Source organism: Podarcis tiliguerta (genome assembly GCF_965153285.1).
Source record: "Podarcis tiliguerta genome assembly, chromosome: 12".
NCBI lineage: Eukaryota > Metazoa > Chordata > Lepidosauria > Squamata > Lacertidae > Podarcis > Podarcis tiliguerta.
Genome location: NC_139545.1, coordinates 59,265,756 through 59,287,289, shown reverse-complemented (window position 1 = coordinate 59,287,289; position 21,534 = coordinate 59,265,756). Strand labels below are relative to the sequence as shown.

The 21,534-nt window shown below is 45.5% G+C and overlaps 2 protein-coding genes across 8 annotated transcripts in view; one reads left to right on the top strand and one right to left on the bottom strand.

Annotated features, from left to right (window-relative positions):
* The window catches only part of LOC310660898 (uncharacterized protein), a 561,482-nt gene that overhangs the window by 489,668 nt on the left and 50,280 nt on the right, over positions 1–21,534 (bottom strand). The window contains exons 2-7 of one of the 6 annotated variants that reach the window (XR_014503666.1): positions 18,533–19,040; positions 18,251–18,332; positions 17,918–17,997; positions 17,132–17,258; positions 13,917–16,070; positions 12,929–13,295 (exon numbers count right to left, since the gene is read on the bottom strand). Coding sequence is in view for 4 of the 6 variants with exons in the window: in XM_083406389.1 (XP_083262515.1) it covers positions 14,821–16,070; positions 17,132–17,258; positions 17,918–17,997; positions 18,251–18,332; positions 18,533–18,949 (1,956 nt within the window). In the remaining 2 variants the exon portion in view is untranslated. Of the gene's footprint in view, positions 1–12,928; positions 16,071–17,131; positions 17,259–17,917; positions 17,998–18,250; positions 18,333–18,532; positions 19,532–19,780; positions 19,915–21,534 lie in introns of those variants that run through there. The other 5 variants (XM_083406389.1, XM_083406388.1, XR_014503665.1 and 2 more) reach the window with 5 other exon arrangements.
* On the top strand, positions 2,348–12,943 carry LOC310661021 (uncharacterized protein). Of its 2 annotated transcripts, none has more exons than XM_083406750.1 (3): positions 2,348–2,466; positions 5,759–5,861; positions 8,070–12,943. In XM_083406750.1, exons 2-3 carry the CDS (start codon positions 5,765–5,767, stop codon positions 8,897–8,899), a joined length of 927 nt encoding a protein of 308 aa, XP_083262876.1. In that variant the 5' UTR covers positions 2,348–2,466; positions 5,759–5,764; the 3' UTR covers positions 8,900–12,943. The 2 variants fall into 2 exon arrangements, with proteins under 2 accessions (XP_083262876.1, XP_083262877.1); XM_083406751.1 differs by lacking the exon at positions 2,348–2,466 and adding an exon at positions 3,530–4,563.

Genomic DNA, 21,534 nt, shown 5'->3' with positions numbered 1-21,534 from the left:
CATGGGAGGCTGAGCAAGCTTTTTTTCTGCTTCTCCAGAGGGCAGGATCCAAGCTGATGGATTCAAACTACAAGAAAGAAGATTCCACTTAAACATTAAGACAGTAAGAGCTGTTTGACAGTGGAATGGTCTCCCTTGGAAGGGGGTGGACTCTCCTTCCTTGGAGGTTTTAAAGCAGTGGTTGGATGGCCATCTAGCAGGGAATTTTTTTAAAATAATCCCTGACTGGTGGCTACCCAGCCTCTGGTGAAATGAGTCCACAGAAGGAGAGTCCACCACCTTCCAAGGGAGCCCCCTATACTGTGAAACAGCCTTTACTGCCACAAAGTTATTTCTGATTCAGGTAGGTAGCCGTGTTGGTCTGACACAGTCAAAAAAAATAATTTAAAAATCGTCCAGTAGTATAAGCTGGGTATAAGCCTTCGTGTGCATGCACACTTCTTCAGATACAACTTCTTCTGTTGTATCTTCTTCTTCTGTTGTAAAAAAAGGGGGGGACACGGGTGGCGCTGTGGGTTAAACCACAGAGCCTAGGATCAGAAGGTCGGCGGTTCGAATCCCCGCAACAGGGTGAACTTCCGTTGCTCTGTCCCTGCTCCTGCCAATCTAGCAGTTCAAAAGCACGTCAAAGTGTAAGTAGATAAATAGGTACCGCTCAGGCGGGAAGGTAAGCGTTTCTGTGCGCTGCTCTGGTTTGGCAGAAGCGGCTTAGTCATGCTGGCCACATGATCTGGAAGCTGTACGCCGGCTCCCTCGGCCAATAAAGCGAGATGAGTGCCACAACCCCAGAGTCGGCCATGACTGGACCTAATGGTCAGGGGTCCCTTTACAATTACCTTTAAGGTGCTACTGGACAGTTTTTTAAGGTTATTCCTGTTTGTTTTAAACCACATTATTGGGAGGTGGGGTAGTGGTGTCAGTCTATATCACAACCGAGTGCCTTCTGATTCCTGGGTCCAGCAAGGGTGAAATTCTAATGGAAGATTCAATTGTTGGAGGAGGCAGGCAAGTTTCCTGCTGAGTTAATGGCCCTAAGTACTGCCATTACTATAACAAAGGACGTTTTTCTGTGTGAGGGGGCAAATGGGTGCCCCCCCCACCTGGCTGGTGGTGAGAAAGACAAAGGCCAGAGCTGTGTGGGTGAGATGGGCTGGGGGCAGGCAGCAACTAGAGACCAGATCCATGCTGAATTCTTGCTAGAATCCAGGATTGTGGCAATGGGAAAAGCAAGACCTTCTGGGGTGCCGTGAGCCCCTCCATCTTAGGCTCAGGCTGTCTCTATATGCAAATAAACCCTATATCCTGAAGACAGAGCCTGCAACCCCAGGAATCTCGCCCTGCTTGGAGACTGGGGGGGGGGGGGGTCAGCAATAGCACAGATGGAAGGGGAGGCTTCTGGGTGACATATTATTATTATTTATTAAATTTCTATACGGTCCTTCACGATTTACAGTATAAAGCCACAAAAAGGCATACCATAAAAACGAACATTCCTTTCCCAGCTGGTTTTGTGGCGCTGCAGCCGGGGGTCCTAAAGAAGGCAAGGGCCCAACAGAGGGTACTTTGGGGGGGGGCAAGGGAGGCCTCTGGAAGGGCTGGTTGGAATGTTGAGGGCGGCCTCTCTTTTGAGCAATCTTCCTATTAGGAAAATGTACATATCTCAACACGTGTTCGTAAGGTTGTAAGAATTTCTCAGAAACTGGGGTTCCACATACATGGCTACCAAGGTGCCAAGGCAATTCCCCCCCCTTTTAAGTAAGTATTACTATTGAAAGTTTATTTTACATAGAATACAATAAAATTCAAACCATAGCAAAGACAATAAAAGTATTATTAGCAGCCAAAGATCACATTTTGACGTTTCAACTTGCGCAACAGCTCCCCCTGCAGGAGCGTCCGCTGGTACTGCAGGCATGCTCCCGTTTTCTTGTAAGCCGCCCGGAGCGTGAGAGAAATGCTCCATCTATGGCGCGCACCTCGGCTTTTGTGAATGAAAAGGTACAATTCATGAATGAAAGCCGGGCCCAGATATTATGCGGAGTGGAAAAGAGGTAGTTCGGCCATGTTTCGGCCCTGGCTGACCTCAGAGACACTTCTCGAGTAGCCAGGAACTCCTGGATGGGCTGCTGATGGGTCACCAATCTGCAAACTGGGTGGGAGAGTATTTGTCATGAATGGGGGAAGGTTGGTGTCCAAGGACTCCGGGGCGAGAGTATTTGCCTCCCGGCTCTCCTCTCGTGGGGAGGGGGCGTGTCTGGCGCGCAGGGGGCGGGGCGTGAGAAGCAAAAGGCGCGTTCATGGTCTCGGCGGGTCCGGAGCTGGATCCTCCTCGGACCGGGTGAGCTGCCTCCCCCGGCTCCCTGGTGCTGCGGGGCAAGCGCCTTGGTGTGGTTCGGAGGAGACTTTCCCCGGGCAGGAGGGAAGGAGTCGGCTGTTTTGGAGCCCTGGCTGTGATGGAGCTGCGAGGTATTCCTTTTCTTTCCCTCCTTTTTCACTTTAACTCACTGTAATATATATGCATAAGGGAAAGAGGTTTTGACTGGTTTTAGGTAGTTTTGCAGGGTGCATCCGTGCACCCCTTTCAAAGTGTTTTGACGAGCGTTTTTTGAGAGAGTTCTGGAGGAGCGAGGCGAGGAGCCTTTTATTGCCTGCTGCCACCTCCCCCGGGAGGCATCGTGGCCCCGCAGGAAGGGAGGGAGGGCAAAGGGGGGGTTACTCGGGGGCAGCCAGCGGGGGGAGAGGGGTGCTTCCGTGGCCAGCAGCACCAGGAGGGCCCAGCGGGGGAACGACGACGGGACCCCCGTGTCTTAGGACGTGGGAAGCGGCAGAAGAAGGGGGAGGGTTCAAGCGGAGCTTTGATGGCCATCTGCGTCGTGTGACCTCGTAGAGATTCCTGCATTGCAAGGGGCTGGACTAGATGACTCTAGGGGTTGTATAGACTTTTGAAATTGCCCACCCTGTAGCCAGAGACCACCCCCAAAACATCATGCATACATCACAGAAAGAGGCAGTCTGCAGCAGAAATCCTCATATGCAATCATAAGGTCACTGATTGCATTGCCTGGACAGCCCAGCCATTCTTTTGAATACTTTAATTCCTGAATCCAGGTTACAGGCTCATCCTATTCATGCACAAATATGCCCTTAAGACGGATAAGCAAAAGACAATGGAGAGTATTTCCCCGTTTTCTTCCTCCTTGCAGGAAAATATATTTATGAATGAGACCTTAGAATTCCTGTAACACTACAATTCTGTTATCAGCTTTCCTGCTTCTTGCAGAGGCTTTCTCCTGCCACCAAACCACTCCTCCAGTCTCTGGCCAAGGGAGGGAGCAGTTCAGAAGGCAGCCAGTCAAGAGCCCTTCCCTGCCGCCCATAAAACCTCTCTAGGTGTGTGCAATATACTGCGGTCCTCCTGGGCTCCTGTGCAGGATTCCTAGAAAGGACAGGAAATAAAGGTGGAGGCGGCAGACCCTCCAGAGCAAAATCCTCTCCCTTGCAAGTCCCTTCCTGCCTCTCTTTTGTGCAAGTGAAACCTCAGTAGTGCCTTCTGGGATTTGGCGAGTCTCCTCTCTTCCCCCTAATAAGGAAAAAATCTGGGGTGAGAGACTACTTAACAGCCCAGCTTGTCAGCTTGTCCCCTGCAGATTCATGCAGTCAGTAAAGGAAGGAAGTTTGAACCAAGTAATTTGGAGCAAAACAGCGGTCAGTAGACCATGATCTTTATTGTTGCGCAACAGGTTCCCACAGGAGCAAGAACCCCAAGCAAGGGGGTGACATTGACTTTTAAAACTTCCCATGATATCCTAGAATACAGTTCGTACAGCAGCATTGATACGTCATCCTTACATCACTGACATGTCACCAAAGGGGAGGAGTACAGAGGGATTGAAAATTAGCGTAGGCCAAATATGTCTAGGCATGTCACTGGGTCCAAAATTAGCATAGGCAGACATCTCCCAACACCTCTTAAGTAGCTATCACCAAAGAACAATAGAACGCTTTACAGATCCTTGTCCTGGGGCAAGTCTGGGGATGAGCTGTTGGGATTCTATGCTCAGCTATCAGCACGCCAATTGCCACCCTTGGGCACTCCCTGGGTGGGGTGTTGGGTATGTGCCCTCACGCTTGAGGGATAATGGCAGGAGAGAAAGGTAAAAGGAATCCTTTCCTCTGAGGGCAAAAATGGCCTTGGAATGGAGGAAATTGGTCCAGGGGTTGATTTTATATGATTTTATATGATCTTCCCTAAGCTGTCAAGTCGAAAGGATACATTCAGGCACAATATTTGTAACATTGTAACAAGTGTAAAGATGTGCCCCCCCCCCGGTTTATTTCCATAGTGCCCCACAGGGGGCCTGGGATAGAATGGGGGTCCCAGAGGTGCAGGGCACATACGAAACTTGGCAGAAGATCAAGGGATTCATTCTGATCTCTTGGAGCATTCCTGAGAGCCTAGATGGATGAGCAAGACGCAGCTGACCCCGAAGCAGAAAGAGGCCATGCCCTACAAATTGGGAACAGTGGGGAATTTTTGGGAAAACTCTATGCAGAGGATCCTGGGTAAGGAGGACACCCTTAGCTCAGATGCACAGATCCAGCAGTTCTGTTAACAGGAAGCCGCCTCACCTTAACTCGCCTTCTGAATGTTGCTTGTGTTATTTATCAGTTGTTGCAGTTTTATTTGTATACTGGTCTTTGAATGGTAAAAGAGGCTTCTAAAACAGTGGCTGGGATTCACGTCACCAGCCTCATCAGTTGCACAATGGCGCTTCCCCCCGCCCCACTCCCATGTGCCCACTGATGTTGGTGGTTCCACCCCAGAAATGGAACACAGGGAGAGGAGAGAGGGGATGCTTTCATCGGGCAATCTGGAATGCCACACATAATGTGGAGTTCCACCACTATAATTAATGCCCATCATTAAAATACACAATTGTTAACGGAAAAATCCGATGGCTCCCTTGGACAAAAACAAAGACACCAACCAGGATAACTTGGAGCAAAACAGCAGCCTGTAGGCTTGGCCTTTATTGAACTGTTGCAGCAGGGTGTTCCCCTCACTCGCAGGAGAGAGGAAAGACACAGAAAAATGGTGTGCAAGACCTTATAAAGACTTTTGAAATTGCCACCTTGTAGATCAAGACCACCCCCAGAAACATCATACATACATCACAGAAGGGGTGTAACCTAAGACCACCCCTCAGATACATCATACCTACATCACAAAAAAGGCGGTCTAAACAGAAATGTTAATGTTTTTTTCCTCCTGTCCTTGTTTATCTCCTGTCTGGCAGGTTACTTGATTGGATTTCCTGGGTAGCCTGGCCAGTCTTTTGTAATGATAAATACTTAGTTCTTGGGCCAGGTCACAGGATCACACCCTATTCAAACACAGACATACCCTTAAGACAGGATTTGTTAAGGAAAAGACAATGGGGAGGCTTTTCCATTTTCCTTTGAACTTGCAGAGGAAACATTTGGTCAGTTTGGGAATCAAAATGGTTCCAGGTCGGTCTTCCTGTGCTGATCTATGTATGTGCTTGGTTGGTGCACTTATGAACATTTAACATATATCTAACCCTCAAAATTCCCATCACACAATAAAATAATTCCATTATAACGTTAAAAGAAGCACCCATAATTAAGATGTGCAGCGAAACAATCCCATGAAAACAATGCAGCAATTAACAGAGCAATATGTAATAAATAAATATTTGTGCTGTCTAAGAGGAAAACTTTTCCCTTTTTCTGTTAGGGTCCAATGTGCTTTGAAGATATAGCTGTTCATTTCACAGATGAGGAGTGGACTCTGCATAAGGAAGTCATGGAGGAGAATAATGGGATCATGGACTCTACCGGTAAGTCTCCCTGTTTGACCATAATATCTGCTTTGAAATTCAATACATATCTACATGTGATGAAGGTCCACTATTTTGATGGGGCTCAATATTGCTGCCTACAACACCTGGAATTCTAACATCACACTGCTCACCTTGAATGGAGGGCTGTTTACTGTTTTGTCTGCAAATATTCTTATTCTTATTTATTCCATGTATACACAGCCCTATATGCGGAAGTCTCAGGGCAGTTCACAAACAAGACCACAACATAAAAACAAACCAAAAACAATAACCCCCCCCCCAAAAAAAACCCCAAAAGAGGCTTATTCTAAAAGGGTGTTGGATGTCAATAAGATCAACCAAAGGTCTGGTTAAAAAGGAACATTTTTGCCTGGTGCCTAAAGGTGTATAATGAAGGCACCAGGTGAACTTACCTGGGGAGAGCATTCCACAAAGAGGGAGCCACTGCAGAGAAGGCCTGTTCTCATGTTGCCACCCTCTGGACCTCTCGAGGAGGAGGCACACAAAGAAGGGCCTCAGAAGATGTTCTCAGTGTCCAGGTAGGTTCATATGGAAACAGGTGGTCCTTGAGGTATTGTGGTCCTGAGCTGTTTAAGGCTTTATAGGTCAAAACTAGCACTTTGAATTGGGCCCAAAAACTAATTGGTAGCCAGTGCAGTCGGACCAGGATTGGTGTAATATGCTCAGACCATCTTGCTCCGCTGAGCAACCTGGCCGCTGAATTCTGCACCAGCTGAAGTTTCTGAACAGTCTTCAGAGGCAGCCCTATGTAGAACGCATTGCAGTGATCTAACCTTGAGGTTACCAGAGCATAGACAACAGTAGTTAGGCTATCCCTGTCCAGATAGGGGCATAGCTGGGCCACCAGCTGAAGATGATGGAAGGCACTCGGGGCCACCGAGGCCACCTGAGCCTCGAACGACAGCAAAGGATCCAGGAGGACCCCCAAGCTATGAGCCTGCTCCTTCAGAGGAAGTGTAACCCCATCAAGAGCAGGTGGCCTTCCAGCCATCTGGTCTAGGGTACCACCCACTACCAGAGCCCCAGTCGTATCTGGCTTGTGCTTACTGGATTGAGCATACTGCTGACAACATGCACCAAACCTCCAGATAACCCCACCCAGCAGTTTAATGTAGATGTTAAACAACATGTGGGATAGGATTGAGCCCTGTGGAACCCCACATTGATGGTTCCATGGGGCTAAAAATCATTCCCCAAGTAACACCCTCTGGGAACAACCATCCATGTAGGACTGGAACCACCTCAAAGTGGTGCCACCCACCCCTAGTTTGGAGAGTCGCTTCAGAAGGATACTATGGTTGATGGTATTGAAAGCCGCTGAGAGGTTGAGAAGACTTAACAGGGATATGTTTCCCTTGTCTCTCTCTTGACAGAGGTCATCGTTCATGGTGACCAAAGCAGTTTCTATGCCAAAACTGGGCCTAAACCCCAACTGAAATGGATCCAGAAAATCAGTTTCTTCCAAAAGCACCTCGATCTGATCTATGACCACTCGCTCTAGAACCTTGTCCAGGAAAGCGAGATTAGCAACTGGCCGTTAGTTAGTTAGGTTTTCTGAATCCAGGGAAGGCTTCTTAAGGAGTGGTTTTACCACTGGCTCCTTCAAACAGGCAGGGACTACCCCCTCTCATAAAGAGGCATTGATAATCTCCCTGGCCTAGCCAGCTGTTGCCTCCCTGCTGGTTTTTATCAGCCAAGATGAGCAAGGGTCTAGAGCCCAATTGGTCACCCTGACGGATCCGAGCACCTTGTCCATACCCTCGAGCCTTAGCAACTGAAACTGAGCCAACACAACAGGCCTAGACTGTGCTCTGGACACCCCTCCAGTTATGCTTTTTTAGGCCTGATCAGGCTGCTCTGAACTGCCCAGGCCTTTTTAAATGTAGGCTTCAAAGTAGGGATGTTGAAGTAGCTTCTGTCAGGTTCTTTGTTATTGGAGATGGAGGGGATGCCATGATTGGGTCAAACAAAATCCATCACACAAAAGAGCTTGGCTTTAAGAATCTCAAGTTCCCATAAGTATGTATGTTAAGGCCAGTTAACAAAGGCAGTGAACCCTGCAAGAAGACATCACATCTAATGCCCCTCAGTTTTTCCTCTATCAAAATCATTCATTAGCATTGTTCAATAACTGAGGGCTCCATTTCTTCCTGGGACTATAATCTGTTACTCCCTTCATTGTAGGTGGTGATGAATTGGACATTAAGAACAAGGGAAACCACGGCAAAGTCCACATAGTGGAGAAACCATATAAGTATTCAGAGTATGGCGAGAACTTCATTCAGAGCTCCCGTTGCAATCAAACAAATTCCATTGGGAAGAAATCCTATCAGTGCTTGGAATGTGGAAAGAGCTTCAGTAAGAAGGGCACACTCATAGTCCATCAAAGAATTCATACAGAGGAGAAACCATATCTTTGCATTGAATGTGGTAAGAGCTTCACCCAAAAGGGAAATTTCACTTGCCATCAAAGAATTCATACAGGGGAGAAACCATATAAATGCTTGGAATGTGGAAAAAGCTTCACCCTAAGTGGAACTCTCACTTCCCATCAAAGAATTCATACAGAGGAGAAACCCTATCAGTGCCTTGAATGTGGTAAGAGCTTCAGTAAGAAGCACACACTTATAGACCATCAAAGAACTCATACAGGGGAGAAACCGTATCAGTGCCTGGAATGTGGAAAGAGGTTCAGTCATAAGTCCAATCTTTCTTCCCATCATAAAATTCATACAGGGGAAAAACCGTATCAGTGCTTGGAATGTGGAAACCGGTTCAGTCAGAGTGCCCATCTCACAACCCATCAAAGAATTCATACAGAGGAGAAACCATATCAGTGCTTGGAATGTGGAAAAAGCTTCCGTAAGAACTGCCATCTCACTGCCCATCAAAGAATTCATATAGGGGAGAAACCATATCAGTGCTTGGAATGTGGAAAAAGTTTCAGTCGCAGCACCAGTCTCACTTCTCATCACAGAATTCATACAGGGGGGAGTGACCATTTAAATGCTTGAAATATGGGAGTTACTTTATGGAAGCACAAAGTTCCATTGAAATGAAAACAGTGGAAAGAGGTTCAGTCACAACACCCATCTCACTTCCGATCAAATAAGCCACAGTGGGGCATAACCATAGAAATGGGTATCTACAAATTTAATTTTAGGAGATTGTGATTTGTCTGCAGGCAAGGATTGCAACAGTGTTTATGTCCTTCAGAAACACAGCAAAGAAGTCAATGTTGTCTCTACAAGCATGGAGTGAAAAAGCCTTGCTGAAATTGAGATACGCTACATCTACAGCATTCCCCTGAACCACCAATGTTGTACCTTTATCATAGTAACCTTTTCCAAATGCTCACTGGCTGACTGTTTATCTGTTCTAGGACCTTTTCCTGGTACCAATGTCAAGCTCACTAGTTTTTCAGTTAATCTAGGTCTTATTTTTCTCCCTTTTTGAAGATGGGAACAACATATTCCCTCCTCCAGTTTGCAGGGACCTCGCCTGTTCTCCAGGAATTCTCAAAGATCATAGACAATGGCTCTGAAATTACATCTGCAAGCTCCTTTAATAACCCTTGGATGCAGCTCATCAGGCCCTGGAGATCTGAATTCATTTAAAGTAGCCTGGTGTTCCCTTACTACCTCTTTTCATATCTTGGGCTTCAGCTCCCTCTTCACATCATTTATTCTGTTACCACCAGGTTGGGCATCACTTTCCTTTTGGGTAAAGACAGAGGCGAAGAAGGTGTTGAGTAGTTCCACCTTTTCTCTGTCACCCAACAGCATTTCTCCATGTTCCCCATGCAGAGGACCTATCACTTGCTTGCTCTTTCTTTTGCTTCAAACATAGCCGAAAAAAATCCTTTTAAAAATTATTTTTAACTTTTCCTGCAAGCCTGAGCTCATTCTGAGCTTTAGCCCCCTGCAACTGTATACTCCTTTGTGATTTTCCCTTTCTTTCCTTTCTTAGAAATGCCCTTCTTGAATCTCAGCTGATCTGTAAGCTCCTTATGCAGCCATCCTGGTATCTTCAGATGCCTCCCACTTTTCTTTCTTATTGGAATTGTCTGCATTTGGGCCTTTACCTTTTAGAAACTCATCCATTTTGGACTCCCTTCTCTTCTGAATATTTCTGACCATTGGATCTCACCCAGTGGCTCCTTAAGCATTATAGGAACCTCCAATTCTTTATTCATTTCTTAACACCTGCATATCAAATTGATAACAAATATTCATGAAAAATAATTGTGGGGTTTTTGTTGTTGTTCTAGTATCTCGGGGGGGGGGGGGGTCCTCAGAAGCTGAAAATGCTGCTGGTCCAAACAATGTTGTTTAACCAATGTTGTAGCTGTAAACATTGCCATTGGGTTACATCTGATTGCTGATTTTTATCTCGTAACACAGTGTTGGTTAAAAATTCATCTTCAGCATCCATCAGTTGATTCAAAGTCAAAATACTTGCTTCCGTCCAATCTTTCCGTATCACCATCTTTCCCCAATTTTTAAAGTTGGATATCCCTATAAAGTCAATATAGCATGGGAAAATTGGCCACATCTTTTTTTTATTAGACATTCCATAACTTTATAACTGACATAATTCTTTCCAAAGTTCTAATGTATTTCGATCCTAATGCTGTCCATCCAACCAAAGGTGCTATGTATGTATATTCCAAAGTTGCCTAAATGGGGAAATTAACACCAGTTGCTGGTGTCCAGTATTTAACGCCTTACATTGTTATAAAACTACCAGGAAAATTAGATGGGGGAAACCCTCTTGTCACTCAAGATTCCCCAGGGAAGGTACCTTGTTGGTCAAGGGAAGAACCAAGGGAATGCAGAGCAAAGACACCAGTAAGCCAGATCCTTATTCAAAGAATACTGTGGCAACAGCAAAGGAAGGAAGGAGAGACCCGCAACAAAAGGGTTTTACATTTTATACCTTTGGATTTGGGTCAGTTCCTGCTGGTGCAAGAATCATTTGTTCTCAGAAACAATGGCGCAGTTTAGTCTGTGTGATTTTCCCAGAAGCTACAAAAAGCCTGGGCTGTTTACATCAGTTGCAAGGACATGTTGAAGAATGTTACCCGGACGTGCACAGCTCCTGGACTGAACTGTGGGAACTGTCTTAGTCTGATCTCTGCCTTCGAACTGTGAAGATGTTAGCAGAGGGTCTGGTAGCCTATGAGACTGCTAAGCAGACCTCTACCAGGACTCCGATAGAAAAAATGATTTGTGTATATCATCTGTAACCATTACGCTTAATGCCAACATTAAAAGACCTATCTCTCCTTTGGATGTTTCCTGAGTTTTATTTTCTTCACTCCATGCTTCACTCTGCTAAATGGGGCCAGGGTCTTTGAAAGCATGCCGGTCCCAAGGAAAAAAGTTTGAATTGCCTAAGAAAACTCCTAACAGGCTGTGGTGGACTGTTGATACCGCAACAGGTTATGGGAGTTTGGATATGGCAAATATCCAACAGTTCCTTGGTCAAGGTGACCTCCCTAAAAAGGCCATGGTTATGTCACCAAGAGGTGGTACAAACAGATAGGGTAATTTACAAGGCACAGCTCAAATCAATACATTCCAGGTGTTAAGAAATTTTCCAGTGTAAAGAAAATACAAGTTGATTACATTCAGAACATCCCTTTTCAAATATTGAGCAAAATTTACTCGCTGATTTCACATTTACAAAGATGCATACAATTATGTTTCATTTTAGAGCTGGAAGGCGGGGGGGGGGGGAATAAATGACATCTGAAGTCTCCAGTCCATTGTAAGAGTTCCTGGGACTATGTGCTAGGAGGAATATTCCACATGTCCTTCATGCCTGTATTGGGAAGTTTTGGTCTTCCCCATGTGAGTAAGTGAGAAACAAACCTTTATTTAACTGTATTTCAGCGAGAGTGTGAGCTTTCCCCCTTTAGAAAGGTTCCTCTAAATAGGTGCCCCCCTGTTTTATGAGGCTCCTTCTAAGTGTTCTGAATGTTCCATTGCGGTTGCTTATCAGACACAAGAGGTGGCAATGTTGAATTTTTAGGAATATTTCTGTTTGACAGCTCAGGAACCAGTTTTCCTTTACTAAAATACTGCATTGGTCAAATGCCTGCTTGGGGAGCTGTGGGTTTGGGTGTGTTTATCTCCACACATCCCTTATGCGGGTGCAATTTTTATAACAACAGTAAGCTCCAGATTCAGAATACTGAATCCGTCCTCATTAATTTGTAGTTGCATTTTCTGTAAATATATTATTGGAATCAAAAACCCCATAGAAAATTTCTAAACAAAGAATTTCTTTTCTGAAAATACTTTATAGATATATGAACTGGAATTCCTCTCAGAATATAAATTAATATGTAATGTTCTTTTTGAGAGCATTCACCTTCCCTCCAGGATGAGGCTTTTAAAATAGATAAATAAATATTTTTTTATTAAGATATTCCCATAATACAGTAAAATTATAACCGCAGAAGATACAAGATTATAACTACAGATGAAAAAAAGAGAAACAGAAAAAAAGAAAGGGATATTAAAGATAAAGAAAGGAAAAAGAGAAAGAATAATACAATGAAAAACAGAAAGAATCATTAGCGAAAGACAGAATTTTTTTTCCCCACCTGCCAGTTACATTAAAAATTATGATTATTTTAAGCATTTGGTCCATAGGAACATCCATCTCTTTCCTTTGTAGTGAAGACCAGAATAAAGAGCACAAAACATGATTACTATGCAGTCCAGTCCAATCTTCTTCATGATCTTCTGGGGAAAATTTCTTAAAGCTCTAGCACTCCCTGCTGTGTCTTCAGTTCTCCAAAGGCGCACAGACCCTGGCTGAGGGTGAAGACTCCTGGAATCCCATGCGTGACTCAGTGGGCGTTGGGGTGGTTGATAACAGTATTAAGAATAAGCAGTCAATACAAAATGCCAATGCAGTAACAAGAAGAGCTTAACACAAGGATGTAGGAAAATCTTATGTCTTCTCACAGGGGCCAACCAGATCCCCTAAAGGGAAGAAGCCAATAATAATAATAATAATAATAATAATAATAATAATAATAATATTTATTATTTATACCCTGCCCATCTGGCTGGGTTTCCTGGGCAAGACAGTTCCATGGGTTAATTCTGTGCTGTGTGAAGGAGGACTTTCCTGGCGTCAGTCAGTGGCAATGATGCTTCTGAATCCCATTTGCTGGAAACCACAGGAGGGAAGGGTGCGCTTGTGTTCTGCTTGCGGGTTTCCCATTCTGGACATCTGGTTGGACACTGCGAGGACATGATGCTGGTCTACATGGGCCACTGGCCTGATCCAGCAGGCTCCCTCTAGGTTCTTATGTTGTGCTCTCATTTCTGGCAAGTCACAGCCAGTTCAGACCCTTGTGAGGAACAGTTGAAGGAGCTGAGGAGGTTTGGCCTGGATAAGAGAAAGCTGGGAGGTGATATGAGACTTACCTTAAAGGGTTGTTGCATGGAAGATGGAGCAAGCTCGCTTTCTGCTTCTCCCGATGGTAGGTCCCCCTGCGCCTCCAGTGAAGAGCATCATGGGACAGTGCTGGGGTAGACCTCTCTTTGCCCAAGACCCTGGAGAGCTGCTTCCTGCCAAAGCAGACTCCATTGGGCTGCATGGACCAGCATTCCGATTCAGTCTTCACTGGCAGTAGGGGGTTAACGGCCAGACAGCTAGCCAGCCTGCCTAGCCTTTTCTCTTCCATTCCTTTCTCAGCCCAAGAGCCACATTCCCTTCTGAGGAACCTTCCAGGGGCCACATGTGAGTGATGGGCAGGACCAGAGATAAAAGTAGGTGGAGCAATGAATGTAAATGTTAGCTTTGCACAGTAGGCAAGGTCTGAAAGAGCCATGATCAGACACCTTTCTTTCTTTCTTCCCTAAAAATTTCATTAGATTTTCATAACTTTTAACGAATTAACTTCAGACTTTAAACTTATTATATAACTTGTATAAAGCGATGGATGTGTGACATAGCTAAAGTGGAAAGTGATAGGGGAAAAGCAATGAGGAGTCACTGGCCCTTGACCTGTCCAGGTGTGGCATTCAGGGGGTGGGACCTCAAGTCAGCAAATAGCGAGCCACATCCGTTGGTAACTCCAGGCCACTGCTGAGACACCTTGTATGTTCGGCTTCCACGGCAGGGTCTCCAGCTGTGGTCTTGACCACTCCGTGGTCCTCCTCCATGTTGCTGATCCCCTTCCTGAGAACTGGGGATCTGGGTGCTAGAGAAGTCCTCCAGCTGGTGCGGTGGTGTTTCCCATGGATAGAATACCCATGTGCCACTCCAAGGCTTTTTATTCTTCCACTCTCACTTCCCTTATTCACCAGTGAGATGCAGCACCAGCAAACAAAAAAGAAAAGAAAATGCTATTCTGGGCTGCATCAACAGAAGTATTGTGTCTGGATAGAAGGAAGTCATGCTCGAATCTAACTTGGTCAGACTCCACCTAGAATTCTATGTCCAATTTTGGGCACCACAAGTTAAGAAGAATATTGACAAGCTGTAGCATAAGCTGAGGAGGGTGACCATGATGATCAAGGCTCAGAAAAACAAAGTCTTATGAGGAATAGCTGGAAAAGAGGAGATTGAGAGAAAGTCTGATAGCTATCTTGAAATATTGAAACGGCTGCCACACTGAAGGTGGGGCAAGCTCATATTCTCCTGCTCTGGAGGGTAGGGCCCTAATCAATGGCTTCAAGTTACAAAAAAATGAGGTTCTGAGTAAACGTCAGGTAGAACCTTCTGAGAGTAGGAGATGTTTGACAGTGGAACCGACTCCTTGGAAGACGGTGGATTCTCCTTCTTTGCAGGTTTTTAAGCGGAGGTTGGATGGCTATCTGTCTTGCATGCTTCAGTTTAAATTACAGCATTGCAGGAGGTTGGAATAGATGGCCCTTGGAGCCCCTTCCAACTATAGAATTCTACGTTTCTATGATTCTATGATTGTCCTGGTATGCATTCTTTGATGTGAAGTGAGATTGACTCGCTGACTGAAGCTCTTCCCACATTGCAAGCAGTGATATGGTTTCTCCCCTGTATGAATTCTTTCATGCGCCATGAGATTGGACCTCTGATTGAAGCTCTTTCCACATTCCAAGCACTGATATGGTTTCTCACCTGTATGAATTCTTTGATGAGCTGTGAGATGGGTGTTCTGACTGAAGTTCTTTCCACATTCCAAGCACTGATAAGGCTTCTCCCCTGTATGAATTCTTTGATGGGACATGAGGTTGGAACTCTGACTGAAGCTCTTTCCACATTCAGTGCACTGATATGGATTCTCAATTGTATGAATTCTTTGATGGGCTGCAAGACTTTCCTTCTGGGTGAAGCTCTTTCTACATTCCAAGCACTTATATGGTTTCTCCCCTGTATGAATTCTTTCATGGGAAGTGAGACTTTCCTTCCAGGTGAAGCTCTTTCCACATTCCATGCACTGATATGGTTTCTCTTCGCTATGAGTTCTTTTATGGGAACTGAGATGGGAGTTCCGACTGAAGGTCTTTCCACATTCCAAGCACTGAAATGGTTTCTCCCCTGTATGAATTCTTTGATGGAAACTGAGATTTAACTTCTGGGTGAAGCTCTTTCCACATTCCAAACACTGAAATGGCTTCTCTCCCGTATGAATTCTTTGATGCACCCTAAGAATGGCACACTGACTAAAGCTCTTCCCACATTCCAGGCAGTGATACGGTTTCTCTCCACTGTGTGTTCTTTGATGGGAAATGAGTTGGGAGTTACGACTGAAGCTCTTTCCACATTCCAAGCACTGATATGGTTTCTCCCCTGTATGAATTCTTTGATGTGAAGTTAGAGTTTCCTTCCAGGTGAAGCTCTTTCCACATTCCATGCATTGATAGGGTTTTTCCCTTGTATGAATTCTTTGATGAGAAGTGAGACTTTCCTTCCAAGCGAAGTTCTTACCACACTCCAAGCACTGATATGGTTTCTCCCCTGTGTGGATTCTTTGATGGGCTGTGAGATTAGCCCTATGACTAAAGCTCTTTTCACATTCCAAGCACTGATAGGATTTCTTTCCAAAGGGATTTCTTTTCGAGGAAATGAAATGGGACCTTTGACTGAAGTTACCTTCACACTCAGAATATTTATTTCCCTTCTCTATTGTGTAGACATTGTCCTGGTCTCCCTCATTATTAATTTCCAATTCATCACGACCTGCAACAAAGAGAGAAACGGATCACAGCCTCAGGGAGAAACGCAGCCCTCGATTATTGAATAATGCTAATTAATGCTTGGGAAGAAGGCAGAACTGAAGGCAATTAAAAGTAAGGTCTTACAACAGGCTTCACTGCTTTTGTTGACAGCCATTAATGAACATATTTACGGGAACCTGAGTGTCAGGAGTGGGGCAGCAATAAATCACACCGAGTAAGTGAAGTTAACTCTTTATGAGAAGAAACAGGCCGCTCAGAAGTGTCAGGCTACACGATCACAGCAACACTTCTCAGTAGGTCTTGCCCCAATGACTCTAAGATTCTATGATTCCAACATCAGTCATCTCTTTGGTCAACCAGAAACCTACAGAAACTGACCTTGCCCCTATAAGTCAGTTATGGGAACTGAAGGTCCCTGCCTTCCCACAACGGACTAAGCTCCCTCTTCTCCTGGATCCTTCCCAAGCGATCTGAGACTCCGCCGGTGGAATTGTCTCTGCTCCTCCCCCTTCATACCTCTTCTGGTTTAGGAAGATGAGGGGGGAGAGGAGCTTGACACAGCAGGAGAGGGAGACACCCTGGCTTCTTCACCAGCATAACTCTCTTCCTCAGCTTCTGCTTCTGGACTTCTCTCTTCCACAGACTCCCCCTGCTGCTTCCTCCCACCATTGCTCTGCATCCAGCCAGTCCATGAGACAGATTTGAAAAGCCTGGCTCTTTTCTAGCCCAATAATGGAGTTTGCACCATATCCAATGTTAGACATCACTTTGGTCAACCAAACACTAACAGAAGCAGAAACAGAAAAACCTGACAGAAGCTACTTCAACTTCCATAAGATATCTGAATCCTGAATTTCTAAAGGACTAGGCAGTTCAGACCAACCAGGTTTAAAAAGGCAAAACTGGAGGATAACTCTATTCACGGTTCACTGTGGGGGCATCGGAATCCCAGATGCTCTTGGTGGTGTTATTGTTTAGCTGCATCAAAACATTGCAGGTTAGTGACACTGAGATACCCATTGAATTTCAAAACAGGTATCATGACCCAACAGGGAGCCTTACCGAGAGAGTCCATAATCCCACAATTCTCCTCCATGACTTCCTTATGCAGAGCTCTCTGGTCAGGATCCAGCAACGCCCACTCCTCGTCTGCAAAATGAACAGCTATATCTTCAAAGCCCACCAGACCCTAAAATAAAAAGGGAAAGGTCCCCTTCTTAGACAACATACAGATTATCTACTACACATTGCTCTGTTGTTTTCTGCCTGTTCATTACTGTTTTGTTTTAATGGAATTGTTTTACTGTACATTTTAATTATGGATGCATATTTCAACTTTTTAACAAAACTGTTTTATTGTGTATTTTAATTACTGGTATTCATATTTGGGGGAATGGGTGGAACTCCAAAAGGTGTTCTTCAGATCATTCTGTCTGCTCAAACATTCCAGTTTCCCTCTTTGCTCTCCCTGTCTACTGTTCTGGAGGGGGAAACCTTCACAATGTCACAGGGAGGGGAAGGAGAAGAAAAAGCCATTTAGTGTAACTGGTGGGGCTGGTGAGCTGAGTCCTGGCCACTGTTATTTTATGATTTGCCAACTGCTTAGAAGCCTATTTTAGCATTAAATGATAAACTTAAAAATGAAACTGAAGCTGCTGATAATTAATACTAGCAACATTCAGGAGGCTAGTTAAGGTGAGGTGGTTGTTCATCATTCTCAGCAAAAAAGCCTCTTGTAATGGCCTTTAGAGCCATGGTTAAAGGCAGTTTTCAAAGAGCCAAGAGCAACAGAAGTCTGGCTGCCTCATCTCACAGCCTCTTTGCCCCACAATCCTTCATTCTCCCTACCTGATCTGGTTCCATGGCTGCTGCATCTCTGCCTTCATGCAAAGATGGATAAGCATCTCTTGCCAGCATCATTCTGTCACCTGTGAGAGACAAAGGTAAGTGGCAGGCCATTTTCACATGCTTCTCTTAGAGGTGAAGCAGTGCATCTCTAACTACAGGTGGGCCTGTAAAAAAGTCTCACCTACTGAGTGCATTTTGACATTTGTATCTTAGCTAGGTAAAAATACATGTCCCCACTTTGGGCTCTTGGCCCCTAGTGTCCTCCCCACAGATTAGTGGCAAAATCTACAGAATGTGTGACCAAATGGGAAAAAAACCCTCCTTCCACCTTACCCAGTGGTCTCTCTTTGGTCTCCAATGGAGTCATCTCTGCCTCAGAGGAATCCAGGCCTGTTTCTGCAAAGATAATCTTTCCCTGAAAGGGCAAAAGGGATTGGAAGCAGAGAAAGGAGAGAAACATTAGAAAAGGACTGGGAGAGGCAAAAGCTTTAGGGGTACCCGATCTCATTCCTTGGAGGCTTTCCAAAAAAGGTTGGGGGATTAAGAGAGAATTTTGGGATACTCTCTCTTATGTTCAGAGCCCCTCTGGAATATCCAGGGGAAAGTCTCTCTCACCTGCTTTCTCTCTGCCTGCTTCCTCTCCTCTGCCTGACTCAGGAGGAAACCTTCGGCCAGGGCCACCGCCTGGGAACTGGTCTCCGCTCCACACTCCCTCACCCAGCTCTCCATCTCTGGCGGAAGGACAGCCAGGAACTGCTCCAAGATCACCAGGTCCAGCATCTCAGCTTTCGTGTGCCTTTCTGGCTTCAGCCACTGATGGTCAAGGTGGTATAATTGGCTGCAAATTTCTCGAGGTCCTTTGGCCTCCTGGAAGCAGAACTGCCTCAACTGCTGGCTCTGCACATCTGAGCGGAGAATGTCCTCCTCACCCAGGATCTTCAGCAGAGAGTTTTCCCAGATTCCACCGCTGCTCCCAGTTTGGATGGCATGGCCTCTTCCTGCTTCAGGGCCAGCTGAGTCTTGCTCATCCATCTGGGCTCTCAGAAAGCTTCCAAGAGGTCAGAAGGAATCCCTTGTTCTTCTGCCCAGTTCCGTCTGTCCTAAATTGAGGCGTTTGCAAATCCTACAAAAGCAAATATTATTCTGTTATGAAACAGATCCACGGTCAAGAGAATAAAAAGGTTTCCTGAGAAATGGTGGGTGAATCTTGCTAGGAACCAGGGCTGGACTGAAACATAGTCCAGACTCTGAACTTTCTTTTTCCAAAACGGAAAAGGAGAAGCCAACATCTAGGCCAGACATCCCCTCCAGATGTTTTGGGACTACAAAACCCATCATCCCTAGCTAGCAGGACCAGTGGTCAGGGATGGTGGGAATTGTAGTGCCAAAACATCTGGAGGGCCGAATTTGCGGGTGTCTGATCTAGGCCTTCTAGAAGGGAAATTACCATGCAAAATTTGCAGGAAACATAGGGAATTTGCAGAGGCGTTTGCAACTTCTACAAAGCAAATACATTGTTTTGTTATGCAATTGATACACAGCCAGGAAAAGAAAAAAGTTCCCAGAATCTTATTAGGAACCAGGGCTGGACTGCAACACAGCCCAGACTCTGAACTTTCTTTTTCAAAAAAGGAAAAGGAGAAGCCAGCATCTAAACCATTTAAAAATGGTTGCAATCTACTATGGAACAGTGGTAATAGTAGTAAAAATACCAACAAATAACAACAACAACAACAACATAAAGCCTCAAGCATGGGCAAAAACCTCATGTTACACACAGACCTTCCAGAAACGGCTGTGTGTGTGTGTGTGTGTGTTTGGAATCTGCAGTTTTGAGCATTTGCCTCAATCTCAGGCGCTGACCTCTAATAATGAACCATATGTTGTAGATATTCCTGTAAACTAATTGTGATATACAAATGACAAGAGAAGACTCGGTCAGTTTATCTGTATCCTTTCTTCTTCCTAGTTTTCTCCTTTTGCTTCAACCCATGAGGTATTTTCCCTCAGAGCCAGGGCAGAGTGTCGGGGGCTGCAGTGCCTCCGAGGCTCCAGCAGAGGGCGGGAGCCTCTCCCTCTCTGATTGGCCGCCAGCCCTTTTGGAGGGAAAACCCAAGAAGCCCTTTCTGAGGGAGAAAGTTGGGCAGGGCCTGATCTGAGAGGGGTATTATTATTATTATTATTATTATTATTATTATTTGGAGAGGCTCTTTTCTGAGGGAGAACTGGCTCTGATCTGAGGAGAATCTCTCTAGCCAGAAGAAGGAGTCGCACAGCTTAGACAGGAAGACGACCCAGTGGAGGGTCTGAGGAGAGTATGGAGGCAGGATTTAATCTGGAGGGCTGAGTCTGAGGAGGCAGGAGAGGGAGAAGCTGTGGGAAGACGGACTAAACCAGGGTCTCCTTCCAGTCAGGAGGGGAGAGATCTCCTAGGAAAAGAAGACCCCCTGTGGTGATGTTAGGAAATGGCCTGTGAGGGACAGTGGAGCCAGAGTGGAGTGTGGGGGTGCAGTGCCCCCGAGGTTCCACCAGAGGGCAGAAGCCACTCTCTGTCTCTCTCTCTGATTGGCTGCCAGCCCTTTTGGAGGGAAAATCCAAGGAGCCTTTTCGGAGGGAAAGAGTTGGACAGAGCCTGATCTGAGAGGGGAGAGGGGGAATTTATTATTATTGTTATTATTATTATTATTTGGAGAGGTTCTGTCTGAGGGAGAACTGGCTCTGATCTGAGAGGGGAGATGGGGATTGGGAGAGGGTTTTCTGAGGTGAAGGAGCCTCGCAGCAGCTTAGATAGGAAGGCGACCCAGTGGAGGGTCTGGGGAGAATATGGAGGCAGGATTTAATCTGGAGGGCTGAGTCTGAGGAGGCAGGAGAGGGAGGAGCTGTGGGAAGACGGACTAAACCAGGGTCTCCTTCCAGTCAGGAGGGCAGAGATCTGCTAGGAAAAGGAGATCCCCAAATGAATAACAAGGGCTGAGGGGATCCCCTGGGTCTGTGGGAAATCCCTCAGGAATGGGATGGCTAAGAGAGAGGCGGACGGGGGGGGGGAATGCCCCTCGCTCAGAAATCAAAGTATTAGGCTGAGAAGGAAGGTCTGTTGTATTAAAAGTATTTAAGTGTAACCCTGGTCATAACTAAGTAAATGAACAGAAACAGAGTTAATTCTTTTACCTCCTGTGTTAGAAACCTGAACATTTAACTGAAGTGCAACAAGAGAGCTTTTAGCAACTGAAGTTTAAGAAAAGCTGTGCATGTACTACAGCGAGATCTTTCTATTTAGTTTAAGTAATAAGCCAACTTTTATTTGAAAGAATGCACGTCCTGACCCCAAATTTGTTTCATGGACCTCTTCCTTTGTAAATAAAACTGTTCTTCTTCGTTCAGCTCTTTCCTAAGACTCTAAATCACTAAGTTTCCCCTCACAAGATCCTCACAAGGTAGCCTGTGGGAAATTGCAGAAATTCGTGTAATTTGCATACCATGAGGTGGGTTTGCTATATTTAATGGGGGGCAGTTAGTGGGGTGAATCCACTCCTTTATTAGTTGATGGTCATTGGTGGGATCCAAGAGCCCAAAGCAGGGTGCATCAATTTTCACATAACTAAAATATGAAATGGCTG

Excerpts from the sequence above, each read along its gene's own strand:
- LOC310661021 (XM_083406750.1), top strand. The coding sequence starts at position 5,765 with ATGTGCTTTGAAGATATAGCTGTTCATTTCACAGATGAGGAGTGGACT. Across the intron at positions 5,862-8,069 it reads TGGGATCATGGACTCTACCG|GTGGTGATGAATTGGACATT; the intron begins GTAAGTCTCCCT and ends CCTTCATTGTAG.